The sequence below is a fragment of the Panulirus ornatus genome, chromosome 9 (assembly GCF_036320965.1).
Source record: "Panulirus ornatus isolate Po-2019 chromosome 9, ASM3632096v1, whole genome shotgun sequence".
Taxonomy (NCBI): Eukaryota; Metazoa; Arthropoda; class Malacostraca; order Decapoda; family Palinuridae; genus Panulirus; species Panulirus ornatus.
Window position 1 is genome coordinate 27103851 of NC_092232.1, and position 16424 is coordinate 27120274.

Genomic DNA, 16424 nt, shown 5'->3' on the forward strand with positions numbered 1-16424 from the left:
CTCGACCCCAGTATACCACATCGTTCCACTTCACTCTATTCCTTGCCCGGCGCTTTCACCCTCCTGCATGTTCAGGCCCCGATCACTCAAAATCTTTTTCACTCCATCTTTCCACCTCCAATTTGGTCTCCCACTTCTCCTCGTTCCCTCCACCTCCGACACATATATCCTCTTGGTCAATCTTTCCTCACTCATTCTCTCCATGTGACCAAACCATTTCAGCTCTCTCAGCCACACTCTTTTTATTTCCACACATCTCTCTTACCCTTACATTACTTACTCGATCAAACCACCTCACACCACATATTGTCCTCAAACATCTCATTTCCAGCACATCCACCCTCCTCCGCACAACTCTATCCATAGCCCACGCCTCGCAACCATACAACATTGTTGGAACCACTATTCCTTCAAACATACCCATTTTTGCTTTCCAAGATAATGTTCTCGACTTCCACACATTCTTCAAGGCTCCCAGAGTTTTCGCCCCCTCCCCCACCCTATGATTCACTTCCACTTCCATGGTTCCATCTGCTGCCAGATCCACTCCCAGATATCTAAAACACTTTACTTCCTCCAGTTTTTCTCCATTCAAACTTACCTCCCAATTGACTTGACCCTCAACCCTACTGTACCTAATAACCTTGCTCTTATTCACATTTACTCTTAACTTTCTTCTTTCACACACTTTACCAAACTCAGTCACCAGCTTCTGCAGTTTCTTACATGAATCAGCCACCAGCGCTGTATCATCAGCGAACAACAACTGACTCACTTCCCAAGCTCTCTCATCCACAACAGACTGCATACTTGCCCCTCTTTCCAAAACTCTTGCATTCACCTCCCTAACAACCCCATCCATAAACAAATTAAACAACCATGGAGACATCACACACCCCTGCCGCAAACCCACATTCACTGAGAACCAATCAGTTTCCTCTCTTCCTACAAGTACACATGCCTTACATCCTCGATAAAAACTTTTCACTGCTTCTAACAACTTGCCTCCCACACCATATATTCTTAAAACCTTCCACAGAGCATCTCTATCAACTCTATCATATGCCTTCTCCAGATCCATAAATGCTACATACAATAAATATATAAATATATATATTATCTTGGGGATGGGAGAGAAAGAGTACTTCCCACATATTCCCTGCATGTCGTAGAAGGTGAATAAAAGGGGAGGGAGCTGGGGGCTGGAAATCCTCCCCTCCCCTTTTTTAATCATCCAAAAAAAGGAACAGAGAAGGGGGCTAAGTGAGGATACTTCCTCTAAGACTCAGTCTTCTGTTCTTAACGCTACCTCACTAACGAAGGAAATGGCGAATATGTATGAAAAATAATTTATCTATTTATTTATTTATTTTACTTTGTCACTGTCTCCAGCATTAGCGAGGTAGCACAAGGAAGAATGGGCCAACCCACCCACATACACATGTACATACATGCACGTCCACACACGCACATATACATACCTATACATTTCAACGTATACATATATATACATACACAGACATATACATATATACACATGTACATAATTCGTACTTGCTGCCTTTATTCATCCCTGTCGCCAACCAGCCACACCTGAAATGACATCCCCCTCCCCCCCCCACACACACGCAAGGTAGCGCCAAGAAAGGACAACAAAGGCCACATTCATTCACACTCAGTCTCTAGCTGTCATACATAATGCACCGAAACCACAGCTCCCTTTCCACATCCAGGCCTCACAAAACCTTCCATGGTTTACCCCAGATGCATCAAATGCCCTGGTTCAATCCACTGACAACACATTGACCCCAGTACGAGACATTGTTCCAATTCACTCTATTCCTTGCACACCTTTCACCCTACAGCATGTTCAGGCCCCAATCACTCAAAATCTTTTTCACTCCATCTTTCCACCTCCAATTTGGTTTTCCACTTCTCCTCGTTCTCTCTACCTCTGACACATGTATCCTCTTTGTCAATCTTTCCTCACTCATTCTCCCCATGTGACCAAACCATTTCAAAACACCCTCTTCTGCTCTCTCAACCACACTCTTTTTATTACTACACATCTCTCTTACCCTTTCATTACTTACACGATCAAACCACCTCACATCATATATTGTCCTCAAACATCTCATTTCCAACACATCCACCCTCCTCAACACAACCCTATCTATAGCCTACACCTCGCAACCATATAACATTGTTGGAACCACTATTTATTTATCATTTTATTCATGATACCCAACCACCATCTCCCATGTCAGTGAGATAGCGCAAGGAAACATATTCATATTTGTCTGACTTCATCCTTTCCCAACGCCACACCACCCTACCCCAGAGGGAACAGCACTAATGCATGAAGGAAAGGAAGAAAGATAACATAAACATGCTCTTCTCTTCCCCCACACCAGATCACCTTCCCCTGTGTCAAAAAGGTAGTGCCGGGAAACAAACAAAGGCCACATCCACTAACACTCATTCTCTAGAAGTCACGTGTAATGCACCAAAACCACAGCTCCCTATCCATATCCAAGCCCCACAGACCTTTCCATGGTTTACCCTGGATGTTTCATATGCAATGGTTCAGTCCAGTGATGACACACCGACCCTAGAATACCGCATCATTCCAATTCACTCTATTCCATGAATGCCCTTCACCCTCCTGTATGTTCAAGCCCCAATGGCCCAAAATCTTTTTCACTCCATCCTTCCATCTCCAGTTTGGTCTCCCACTTCTTGTTTCCTCCATTTCTGTCACATATATCCTCTTTGTCAACCTTTCCCTACTTATTCTCTCTATAAGTCTAAACCATTTCAAAACCCCCTCTTCTACTCTCTCACCCACACTCTTTTTATTTCTACATCTCTCTCTTACCCTTTCATTACTTACTTGACCAAACTACATCACACTACATATTATCCTCAAACATTACACTTCCAAGAAATCTACCCTCCACTGCACAACCCTATCCACAGCCCATGCCTTGCAATCATGTAATATTGTAGGAACTACTATTCCTTCAAACACCCATTTTTGCCCTTCGAAATAACATTCTTTCTTTCCACAAATTCTTCATCACTCCTGGTACCTTTATATCTGATTGGTGTTTCCTGCATGTTCCCTCAAGCACATCCAATTTTGCCTTCCCAGATAAAGTTCTTTTCTTAGAGCTCTCAAACCTCTGCCCCCTCACCCATTCTATGATTTACTTCTGCCTCCATGCTTCCACTTCCTGCCATTTCCACTCCCAGGCTCATAAAACACTTTACTTCTTCTAATAATTCTCCACTCAAATTCACACCCCCAACTACCCTGTTCCTCTGCCTTGCTGAATCTAATCACCTTGCCTTTATTCACATTTACTCTCGACTTTCTTCCTTCACACACACTTTCAATCACCAACTTCTGCAGTTTCACACTTGAATCTGCCACCAGTGCTCTGTCATCAGCAAACACCAACTGAATCAGTTCTGAGGCCCTCTCATCCAAAACAGACTGCATACATTCCCCTCCCTCTCTACAAGACTCTTGCATTTACCTCCCATACCATCCCATCCATAAACATATAGAACAACCATGGTGACATCACACACCCCTACCATAAACCAATCTCCAACTGGAAGCAATCACTATCCTCTCTTCCTACTTGTACACATGCCTTACACCCTTGATAAAAACTTCTCACTTCTTCTAACAGCTTTCCTTCCACACCATATATTCTTAAGACTTTCCACAGATCCATAAATGCCACATACAAATACATCTGTTGCTGTATTTCTCAAACATTCTTTAAAGCAAACACCTGATGCACACATCCTCTACCACTTCTGAAACCATACTACTCCTCCCAAATCTGATGCTCTGTACATGCCCTAACCATCTTAATTAATACCCTTCCATATAACTTAATAAGTATATTCAACAAAAATATACCTCTGTAGTTTGAACACTCACCTTTACATGATGGCACTATACATGCATTCTACCAATCCTCAGGCAACTCACCATGATACATACACTGAAAATCCTAACCAACCAATCAAAAACATAGTCACCCCTTAATAAATCAAACTGCAGTATCATCCACTCCAGCTGCCTTACCACATCTCATCTTACACAAGGCTTTCACCACCTGTTCTCTCTTCACCAAACCATTTTTCATATCTGCCATTCTATCATCAAACACAGTTAATAGTCCTTCAAAACGCTCACTCCATCTCCTTCTCACTTCACTACTACCTGTTACCTTTTCCCCTTTTGCCCCCTTCACCAATGTTCCTACTTGTTCTCTTGTGTTTTGCATATTATCTACCTCCTTCCAAAACTCCTTTTCATTCTCCCTAAACTTTACTGATACCCACTCAACCAAAATGTCATTTGCAATCTTTTTCAACCAATGCAACTTCCTCTTGACCTCCTTCTGGTTTCTCTTTTACATCCACCCATCATTTGCATTCCTTACCTGTAAATACTGCACAAATGCCTCTCTTTTCTCTTTTGCTACCAACTTTCCTTCTTCATGCTACTACTCACTCCCCTTACTATTTTGCCCAACTCCCACCTTTCGCATGCCATTCCCCTTGCTTCATTTACTCTCACCTTTTGCCATTCTAAACTAAATCCCTCCCAGTATTTCTTCACAAAAGTCTCTTTTCCAAGTTCATTTACTTTCATCACTCTCTTCTCACTGACATTGTTTCCCTTTCCAAAAACCTTTACAAATCTTCACACTAACCTCTACAAGATACTTATCACAGATTCCACCAGCTGCCCCTCTCCGCACATATACATCCAAAAGTCACTCTTTTACATGCCTATCTAGCATCAAATATGAAATCTCTTCCCATCTTGGTTACATGACACACATTCATACACTCAAGCCTGATCCTTCCTGGAAAATGAGCAATTCCTGCCTGGCTCCTTCCTCTGTTCCTTCTTTTGAAAATTGAAATACAAGATGAAAGGGGGTAAAATTATACTTATATTTAATCTCCATTTCCCACAATGGTGCCAGGAACATAAGAAGAAAGGCCACATCAGCTCACATCCACTTTTTTTACTGTCATGTGCAATGCAACGAACGCCACCCTGAGGCAGGGTGGATTAACAGCAGGGCTGACTGTGGACTGACTGTCACAGACAGGATTCAAACCTATGAGCTCGACCCGAGGCCCATGAATGCATCACCGTCAGGGACGCTCACCAATACGGCAAGGAGGTCCATCATCAAAAACATTATGGCAAGGAGGTCCATCATCAAAAACATTACGGAAAGGAGGTCCATCGTCAAAAACATGTATCTCATCAACCTCAAATCACCATATGAAGGTAACAAACAAGCCAATCCAACCTAACAACTGAAGCTGAAACATACAAGCAAAACCAATGAAATGAAACAAGTATAGCATGTACTGTTTTATGCTTAGGAACTTAGTTTTTGAAAAATAAAAAGAATGCAATTGGCTTTTACAGCACAATACATCATATTGTATAAAATGTTTTCATTTGGAAAGAAAATGAATCTAGAACTTCAGGAATTAAATCTTTAACTGCTGTGTAACAATGTAACATGAAAAAAAAAATACACCAGAATATCACCCAATTTTAGCACACTCTTATCATAAGATATCCCTTTCACACTTATTCACTTTGTCCTACAATCCCTCTCTTGGCTATCCTCTCCATCTTTCTACTTCTCAGTTTAAATCACTGTTCACTGTCCTCAAACATTCACACCACCTTAATGCTTCAATTTCTCCAACAACTATTCCATGATAGTACACCATCCACTAATTTTCCTGTTCTTCACTCTATCAACTCTTTTACTCCATATAAACTTCCTGCAAATCATGGGAAATTCAATCTTTTCTGTCAAGAGTTTTTCACAATATCATTTACATTATAGACATATCAATTTATGAAAACATTCTGTGTAATGGTAATCAACATTAATCTGCAATCAACATACTTACCACCACATCAAATATTGAAGATCGTATGTTATAACATATTATTTCTTCCACCAGCGCCTCATACCTCCCTTTTTTCTCAATCTGAAACAAACAAAATTTTCTTACTTCTGTCATGTAGATATCAGATTACAAAAAATATTTACAATCAATCCACTTAATTCCCCATGGTGTTTTCAGCTCTCAGTGCTTTATGACATACAGCAACCTCTCCTTAATCTTTATTTACTACACATCAATATAAACAGAGAAGTACTCCATGGCAAAAGCAACACATAATTCTGTCACTAACAGTACGGAGTTCCAAGTCCGGGTGCTTTTGAAATGACCTGACTATAACAACAAAGGAAAAGGATACAAAGAAGCTCAACTTATTTGGTGATACATAAAATGGACAAGTAAAAAAAAGTGGTAGTTAGAGTGATATGAATATTTTGTATCAATATTTGGAGTCCAATAAAACAAATCTTAATGATTAAAGAAAATATATGTGTGTAGCAATGGATAAATCATTTTCAAAAAAAAAAAAATAACTAACCCTCACATAGCAACCATCATATAATATTTGAAATTTTCCCACTTCTGTTTAAATATTCAGCTGATTTACAATAAAATCAATATCCTTTTGAGGTGTCTTCTGCTGTCTACCAGGTGCAAGAAAATTCTAATCTCCTTAGTACCCCAAAAATTACCGCTATAGATACATCAACCTTTCTAGTTGTACATACAGTGACCCTGGGGAAATTAAGTAGGCTGTTGGAAGACCTGTGATAAGGAGGGACACTACTAATCAGACACATCAGCTAGAGAAGTTTTCAAGAGTGTATGGTGCGGGAGGTAAGTTGCTAGAAGCAGTGAAAAGTTTTAACCAAGCAAGTAAGGCATGTGTACAAGTAGGAAGAGAGGAAAGTGATTGATTCTCAGTGAATGTCGGTTTGCGGCAGGGGTGCGTGATGTCTCTATGGATGGAGTGGTTTGGGAGGTGAATGCAAGAGTTTTGGGAAGAGGGGCAAGTATGCAGTCTGTTCTGGATGAGAGAGGCAAGTATGCAGTCTGTTTTGAATGAGAGGGGACAAGAGGGCTCGGGAAGTGAGTCAGTTGTTGTTCACTGATGATACAGTGCTGGTGGCTGATTCGGGTGAGAAACTGCAGAAGTTGCTGACTGAGTTTGGTAAAGTGCGTGAAAGAAAGTTGAGAGTAAATGTGAATAAAAGCAAGATTATTAGGTTCAGTAGGGTTGAGGGACAAGATAATTGGGAGGTAAGTTTGAATGGAGAAAAACTGGAGGAAGTAAAGTGTTTCAGATATCTGGGAGTGGACTTAGCAGTGGATGGAACCATGGAAGTGGAAGTGAATCACAGGGTGGGGAAGGGAGCAAAGGTTCTGGGAGTGCTGAAGAATGTGTGGAAGGTAAGAACATTACCTCAGAGCAAAAATAGGGATGTTTGAAGGAATAGTGGTTCCAAAAATGTTATATGGCTGCAAGGCATGGCTTATAGATAGGGTTGTGCAGAGAAGGATGGATGTGTTGGAAATGAGATGTTTGAGGACAATATGAGGTGTGAGGTAGTTTCATCAAATAAGCAATCACAGAGTAAGAGAGATGTGTGGTAATAAAAAGTGTGGTTGAGAGAGCAGAAGAGGGTGTGTTGAAATGGTCTGGACATATGGAGAGAATGATTAAGGAAAGAGTGACAATGAGGATCTATGTGTCAGAGGTGGAGGGAAGAAGGAGAAGCAGAAGACCAAATTGGAGGTGAAGGGATGAAGTGAAAAGATTTTGAGCGATCAGGGCCTGAACATACAGGAGGGTGAGAGACATGCATGGAATAGAGTGAATTGGAACGATGTGGTATACCAGGGTCGACGTGCTGTCAATGGATTGAACGAGGGCATGTAAAGCACCTCGGGTAAACCATAGAAAGGTCTGTGGGGCCTAGATGTGGAAAGGGAGCTGTGGTTTGGGGCATTACATATGACTGCTAGAAACTGAGTGTGAACAAATGTGGCCTTTTTTACTTCGTTCCTGACGCTGCCTCACTAGAAAAGGGGGAAGGGATGCTATTTCGTGTGTAGCACAGTGGTGACAGGAATGAACAGTGGCGACAGGAATGAATAAAGGCAGCAAGTATGGATATGTATATGTGTATATATGTACATGTCTGTGAAGGGGGTTAATGGGGATGTGATAACAAGTAGTGGTGATGTGAGGAGATTGAGTGAGTATTTTGAAGGTTTTTTTTAATGTGTTTGAAGACAGAGTGGTAGATATAGGGTGTTTTGGTCGAGGTGGGGTGCAAAGTGAGAGGGTTAGGGAGAATGATTTGGTAAACAGAGAAGAGGTAGTAAAAGCTTTGTGGAAGATGAAAGCCAACAAGGCAGCGGGTTTGGGTGGTATTGCAGAGGAATTTATTGAAAAAGGGGGTGACTGTATTGTTGACTGGTTGATAAGGTTATCTAATGTATGTATGACTCATGGTGAGGTGCCTGAGGATTGGCGGAATGCTTGCGTAGTGCCACTGTACAAAGGCAAGGGGGATAAAAGTGAGTGTTCAAATTACAGAGGTATAAGTTTGTTGAGTATTCCTGGTAAATTACATGGGAGGGTATTGATTGAGAGGGTGAAGGCATGTACAGAGCATCAGACTGGGGAAGAGCAGTGTGGTTTCAGAAGTGGTAGAGGATGTGTGGATCAGGTGTTTGCTTTAAAAATTTATGTGAGAAATACTTAGAAAAGCAAATGGATTTGTAAGTAGCTTTCATGGATTTGGAGAAGGCATATGATAGAGTTGATCGAGATGCTTTGTGGAGGGTATAAAGAATATATGGTGTGGGAGGTAAGTTGTTAGAAGCAGTGAAAAGATTTATCGAGGATGTAAGGCATGTGTATGAGTAGGAAGAGAGAAAAGTGATTGGTTCTCAGTGAATGTTGGTTTGCGGCAGGGGTACGTGATGTCTCCATGGTTGTTTAATTTGTTTATGGATGGGCTTGTTAGGGAGGTGAATGCAAGAGTTTTGGAAAGAGGGGCAAGTATGCAGTCTGTTGTGGATGAGAGAGCTTGGGAAGAGAGTCAGTTGTTGTTCGCTGATGATACAGCGCTGGTGGCTGATTAGAGTGAGAAATTGCAGAAACTGGTGACTGAGTTTGGTAAAGTGTGTGAAAGAAGAAAGCTGAGAGTATATGTGAATAAGAGCAAGGTTATTAGGTACAGTAGGGTTAAAGGACAAGTCAACTGGGAGGGAAGTTTGAATGGAGAAAAACTGGAGGAAGTGAAGTGTTTTAGATATCTGGGAGTGGATTTGGCAGCGGATGGAACCATGGAAGCGGAAGTGAATCATAGGGTGGGGGAGGGGGCGAAAGTTCTGAGTGTTCAAAAATGTGTGGAAGTCGAGAACTTTATCTTGGAAAGCAAAAATTTGGTATGTTTGAAGGAATAGTGTTCCAACAATGTTATATGGTTGCGAGACGTGGGCTATAGATAGAGTTATGCGGAGGATGGTGGATGTGCTGGAAATGAGATGTTTGAGGACAATATGTGGTGTGAAGTGGTTTGATCGACTAAGTAATGAAAGGGTAAGAGAGATGTGAGGTAATAAAACAAGTATGGTTGAGAGAGCAGAAGAGGGCGTTTTGAAATAGTTTGGTCACATGGAGAGAAAGAGTGAAGAAAGGTTGACAAAGGGGATATATGTGTCAGAGGTGGAGGGAACGAGGAGAAGTGGGAGACCAAATTGGAGGTGGAAAGATGGAGTGAAAAAGATTTTGAGTGATCGGGGCCTGAACATGCAGGAGGGTGAAAGGCATACAAGGAATAGAGTGAATTGGAACGATGTGGTATACCGAGGTCGACGTGCTGTCAATGGATTGAACCAGGGCATGTGAAGCGTCTGGGGTAAACCATGGAAAGTTTTGTTGGGTCTGGATGTGGAGAGGGAGCTGTGGTTTCGGTGCATTATACATGACAGCTAGAGACTGAGTGTGAACGAATGTGGCCTTTGTCGTCTTTTCCTAGCGCTACCTCATGCATATGCGGGGGAGGGGGTTGTCATTTCATGTGTGGTGGGGTGGCGACAGGAATGAATAAGGGAAGACAGTATGAATTATACAGTCACCCCCTTTTTTAATAAATTCCACTGCAATACCATCCAAACCTGCTGCCTTGCCGGCTTTCATCTTCCGCAAAGCTTTTACTACCTCTTCTCTGTTTACCAAATCATTTTCCCTAACCCTCTCACTTTGCACACCACCTCGACCCAAACACCCTATATCTGCCACTCTGTCATCAGACACATTCAACAAACCTTCAAAATACTCATTCCATCTCCTTCTCACATCACCACTACTTGTTATCACCTCCCCATTTACGCTCTTCACTGAAGTTCCCATTTGCTCCCTTGTCTTACGCACCCTATTTACCTCCTTCCAGAACATCTTTTTATTCTCCCTAAAATTTAATGATACTCTCTCACCCCAACTCTCATTTGCCCTTTTTTTCACCTCTTGCACCTTTCTCTTGACCTCCTGTCTCTTTCTTTTATACTTCTCCCACTCAATTGCATTTTTTCCCTGCAAAAATCGTCCAAATGCCTCTCTCTTCTCTTTCACTAATACTCTTACTTCTTCATCCCACCACTCACTACCCTTTCTAAACAGCCCACCTCCCACTCTTCTCATGCCACAAGCATCTTTCGCGCAATCCATCACTGATTCCCTAAATACATCCCATTCCTCCCCCACTCCCCTTACTTCCATTGTTCTCACCTTTTTCCATTCTGTACACAGTCTCTCCTGATACTTCCTCACACAGGTCTCCTTCCCAAGCTCACTTACTCTCACCACCTTCTTCACCCCAACATTCACTCTTCTTTTCTGAAAACCCATACTAATCTTCACCTTAGCCTCCACAAGATAATGATCAGACATCCCTCCAGTTGCACCTCTCAGCACATTGACATCCAAAAGTTGACTGGTTGGTAAGGTTATTTAATGTATGTATGACTCATGGTGAGGTGCCTGAGGATTGGCGGAATGCGTGCATAGTGCCATTGTACAAAGGCAAAGGGGATAAGAGTGAGTGCTCAAATTACAGAGGTATAAGTTTGTTGAGTATTCCTGGTAAATTATATGGGAGGGTATTGATTGAGAGGGTGAAGGCAGGTACAGAGCATCAGATTGGGGAAGAGCAGTGTGGTTTCAGAAGTGGTAGAGGATGTGTGGATCAGGTGTTTGCTTTGAAGAATGTATGTGAGAAATACTTAGAAAAGCAAATGGATTTGTATGTAGCATTTATGGATCTGGAGAAGGCATATGATAGAGTTGATAGAGATGCTCTGTGGAAGGTATTAAGAATATATGGTGTGGGAGGCAAGTTGTTAGAAGCAGTGAAAAGTTTTTATCGAGGATGTAAGGCATGTGTACGTGTAGGAAGAGAGGAAAGTGATTGGTTCTCAGTGAATGTAGGTTTGCGGCAGGGGTGTGTGATGTCTCCATGGTTGTTTAATTTGTTTATGGATGGGGTTGTTAGGGAGGTAAATGCAAGAGTCTTGGAAAGAGGGGCAAGTATGAAGTCTGTTGGGGATGAGAGAGCTTGGGAAGTGAGTCAGTTGTTGTTCGCTGATGATACAGCGCTGGTGGCTGATTCATGTGAGAAACTGCAGAAGCTGGTGACGGAGTTTGGTAAAGTGTGTGGAAGAAGAAAGTTAAGAGTAAATGTGAATAAGAGCAAGGTTATTAGGTACAGTAGGGTTGAGGGTCAAGTCAATTGGGAGGTGAGTTTGAATGGAGAAAAACTGGAGGAAGTGAAGTGTTTTAGATATCTGGGAGTGGATCTGTCAGCGGATGGAACCATGGAAGCGGAAGTGGATCATAGGGTGGGGGAGGGGGCGAAAATTTTGGGAGCCTTGAAAAATGTGTGGAAGTCGAGAACATTATCTCGGAAAGCAAAAATGGGTATGTTTGAAGGAATAGTGGTTCCAACAATGTTGTATGGTTGCGAGGCGTGGGCTATGGATAGAGTTGTGCGCAGGAGGATGGAGGTGCTGGAAATGAGATGTTTGAGGACAATGTGTGGTGTGAGGTGGTTTGATCGAGTAAGTAACGTAAGGGTAAGAGAGATGTGTGGAAATAAAAAGAGCGTGGTTGAGAGAGCAGAAGAGGGTGTTTTGAAATGGTTTGGGCACATGGAGAGAATGAGTGAGGAAAGATTGACCAAGAGGATATATGTGTCGGAGGTGGAGGGAACGAGGAGAAGAGGGAGACCAAATTGGAGGTGGAAAGATGGAGTGAAAAGGATTTTGTGTGATCGGGGCCTGAACATGAAGGAGGGTGAGAGGAGGGCAAGGAATAGAGTGAATTGGAGCGATGTGGTATACAGGGGTTGACGTGCTGTCAGTGGATTGAATCAAGGCATGTGAAGCGTCCGGGGTAAACCATGGAAAGCTGTGTAGGTATGTATATTTGCGTGTGTGGACGTGTGTATGTACATGTGTATGGGGGGGGTTGGGCCATTTCTTTCGTCTGTTTCCTTGCGCTACCTCGCAACCACGGGAGACAGTGACGAGGTATAAAAAAAAAAAAGTATGAATTATGTACATGTGTATATGTGTATGTCTGTGTGTGTATATATATGTATACGATGAGATGTATAGGTATGTATATGTGCATGTGTGGACGTGTATGTATATACATGTGTATGTGGGTGGGTTGGGCCATTCTTTCGTCTGTTTCCTTGTAATACCTCGCTAACATGGGAGACAGCGACAAAGTATAATTTAAAAAAATGTATATGCATGTATACGTTGAAATGTATATGCATGTATATGTGCATGTAACGGTGTTTATGTATATACATATGTATGTGGGTGGGTTGGGGGCCATTCCTCGTCTGTTTCCTTGCACTACCTTGCTGCCGCAGAAGACAGTGGTTAAGTATAGTAATAAAAATATCAGCTGGTGACAAAATGAAGAAGAGAAGGAAAAATGCGAGGAAATAAGTGACTCAGAGGGTGACTGTACAAGGGGTATGGAGGATGAAGGCCAACCCAGGATTTCTCTGCCTATGTCCCCACCACTCATGCACTTGGCCTCTTAAACGAGTCAGCTCTTGCAAGGCTCTTGCAAGGCTGTAACATCATCAACTGATGAAACAAGAGTGCAGTCTCATCAAGGAACTCCTTTCTTCAAAGGAATCCATCCTGCCCCTACTACTGAGTGTACAACAGCCTTGGAGCAGCAGGAGCCCTTGAACGGGGAGTCTGGGGGGTTTCTTTATAATTTTTTCATAAACATCTACCATTTCACATGTTAGCAAGGTTGTGCCAGAAAATGCACCAAACCAAAGAGAGACCCCAAGGGCCATTTTAAGGGACTCCTGCAGCATTGGGGTTATGCTCCTATCAGGAGCAGATAACTCCCCTTGAGCAAGAAGTTTCTCGATGAGAATGTATTCCTTTTCACCCACTGACCATGATATAACCTTACCGAAGGTGAACTTTCACCAGCAGTGCAACTACAGGTAGAATCTAAGTAAAACCCACATACACATATATACACACAAACTTCCACAATTCAGCATAAACGGGACTCTACCCTTCCCTTGCGGAATTAAGCTGTGCACCAAATTATGAGAAGGAAATTCAAAAACATGGGTATAAGTGAAAAAATAAATAAAAACTGCTTTCCATGTACTTAATTACCATAAGCAGATGGTTCTGAGTTTTTCTGAAGTGGGTGGCAGTGGCCATGAGGTACAGGGGGCTCAATCCAATAAAATGTACATTAAGTATTAATACTCATGTAACATACTATACACCTAACTTTGAGTGACACACATAGTGAAACTGTAAACTATCTACATTTGTAGGTAGAGCATTTATTTACTGTCTCATTATAATTCTAAGAGGCAAGCATATTGAAACTGCAAACTATTTACATTTGTAGCTAGAACACCAGGAAATTCTGGTGTAAGCCAACTCAGGTCAGAGTCTGAGGTGAATGGTGTGGACTGTCTTAGAATGAGCACTTTGAGTGAGTGATCTGCATTACTGTCAAAGGTTTAAGGATCAGCAATTGCCTTCCTAAAGTAGATACTAGTGTGAAGCCATGAATCTCTACAGAGAATGTTAAAAAAATTAATGGAATTTGGTCTAACAAAACTGATATACTATCTATGATGATTTTCCCCTTTATTTCTCTTTGTTTCTTAATGTTTCTGCACATAATGCACCTAAATGACAAATCCACTGAGGGATGTTGACGATACTTTCCTGAATCTTTGAGTTTCACTGAGAATGCTTTCCCTGCAGAGTCTTCACTGTCTACTTAAGGTAGTTCATCGTCAATGCCTGGGAAATCTGCTACTACAGTGAACCCTCAATTTAACAGACTCCGATACAACCAGGCAAAAAAAAAAAAAAAAAAAAAAAATACAGTACATTAATAATAGTTTAAAAAATAAAAAAATCTCAAATGCTGCACCATGTGCATTTCATTTAGTACTTGTTTTTGGTGGCATGGGGGTAGACTCGCTTTGTTTTGGTCTGATGTGTCTCCTGCCTCCAACTGCCCAGCGAGCCACGAGTGCTCCCATGCTGCTGGGTGCCAGCCACCTAACTATTGTACCACCCCTTCACAAGATTTTGGTAGCTAAATGTGACATTTTGTTACAACAAAAACAAAACTAAAAACAAGGAAAAAAAAAAATCAAAATTAAAATTCAACAAGGTATAAGGCAAATATATATACAAATCACTGCTCAGCAACAATACACTTCCTTTACGTGCATGCAGAACAAAAATCACATATATCGGTGTGTTCACTCTTAACAGGAGCCACCACAAACATAATCTTGCAAGTGTGTGAGGCGGTGTCTCACACAGCAAGGGCACCAGTGCCTCAGGCTGGGTGTCACTAAAACTGGAGGTGAAGCCACTGCTGGTGGGTATTTCCCTTGATCCACGGGTGTCATAGGGATCGACAAAACTTTGGGAAATAGGAGACATTGGTTTCACAAACACAGGTGGCCACTGCCGTTCAGCTTCACTTTCACTACCACACACGATCTGTCACATACCTTCGAAGCAATGTCCCGCACACAGACAGGGTGCCTACAAACAGCTGGGGCAAAGTAGCAGTGTCATTTGCTGGCCCACCCTGCACGTGAGCCTGATATGGGCCACTCCTAGTTTTGCAGTACAGTTCTCCATCACTGGTTTATCAGATAATGTTGCTGGGGCACCAGGATACCATCTCACAACTTGCTTCCTGCTTCTAGCAGTGCTGGTGACTTATCCCCTCTCTTAAGGGGGTGTTGAGATATAGGTGCTCCCTAATCTATGATGGTTCGACTTACGATTTTTTAACTTTACGATGGTGCGATAGTGAAACGCATTCAGTAGAAATTGTACTTCAAATTTTTAATTCTGATCTTTTCCCAGGGTAGCAATATGCAGTCTGATAATCTCTTGTGATGCTACGCAGCAGCAGCGAGCCGCAGCTTACAGTCAGACACATGATCAAAAGTGTAAACAACCGTTACTCTACAGTGTATTATGCTGCCGGCACACAGACAGGGGTGCCTACAAACAGCTGGGGCAAAGTAGCGGTGTCATTTGCTGGCCCACCCTGCATGTGAGCCTGATATGGGCCACTCCTAGTTTTGCAGCACAGTTCTCCAACACTGGTTTATCAGATAATGTTGCTGGGGCACCAGGATACCATCTCACATCTTGCTTCCTGCTTCTAGCTGTGCTGGTGACTTATCCTCTCTCTTAAGGGGGTGTTGAGATATAGGTGCTCCCTAATCTATGATGGTTCAACTTGTGATTTTTTTACTTTACGATGGTGTGATAGCAAAACGCATTCAGGAGAAATTGTACTTCAAATTTTTAATTTTGATCTTTTCCCAGGGTAGCAATATGCAGTTCGATAATCTCTTGTGATGCTGTGCAGCAGCAGCGAGCCGCAGCTTACAGTCAGACACATGATGACAAGTGCAAACAACCATTACTCTAAAGTGTACTGTGCTGCTGGCATTTTTTGGGTTTTGTGTTTTTGCATCCCATCTTGTTTGCAAAATGCCCATCTGTCTCTCCTGTCTCTGGTGAGAAGAGGAAAGCATTTGCTCGAGATGAAATCAAAGATAATTGCCCAACATGAAGGCGGCAAGCCAGTTATGGCCATCACACGTGAGTTACGACTTTTGCAATCAACAGTCTCAACCATCTTAAAGGATAAGAAGTGAATCAGTGATGCAGTGAAATTTTCAGCATTGGTTAAATCCACTGTCATCACAAAGAAAAGAGCTCGGGCAATTGAAGATATGGAAAAATTACGATCCAGGCTAAAGCAAGAAGTTTTTTCGATGCACTAAAACAGCGTACCGATCATCCTATCTATACACAAATGGTGGTTCCAACACTTCAAAAGGCATCAAATTTTCATACTGTAAATT

The 16424-nt window shown here is 42.1% G+C and overlaps 1 protein-coding gene across 3 annotated transcripts in view; it reads right to left on the minus strand.

The window, feature by feature from the left end:
• Start1 (Steroidogenic acute regulatory protein-like) overlaps positions 1 to 16424 on the minus strand; it is a 205624-nt gene that overhangs the window by 151868 nt on the left and 37332 nt on the right. For all 3 annotated transcript variants that reach the window (XM_071664913.1, XM_071664911.1, XM_071664912.1), the window contains exon 4: positions 5977 to 6057. In XM_071664913.1, coding sequence (XP_071521014.1) covers positions 5977 to 6057 — 81 coding nt within the window. The remainder of the gene's footprint in view (positions 1 to 5976; positions 6058 to 16424) is intronic.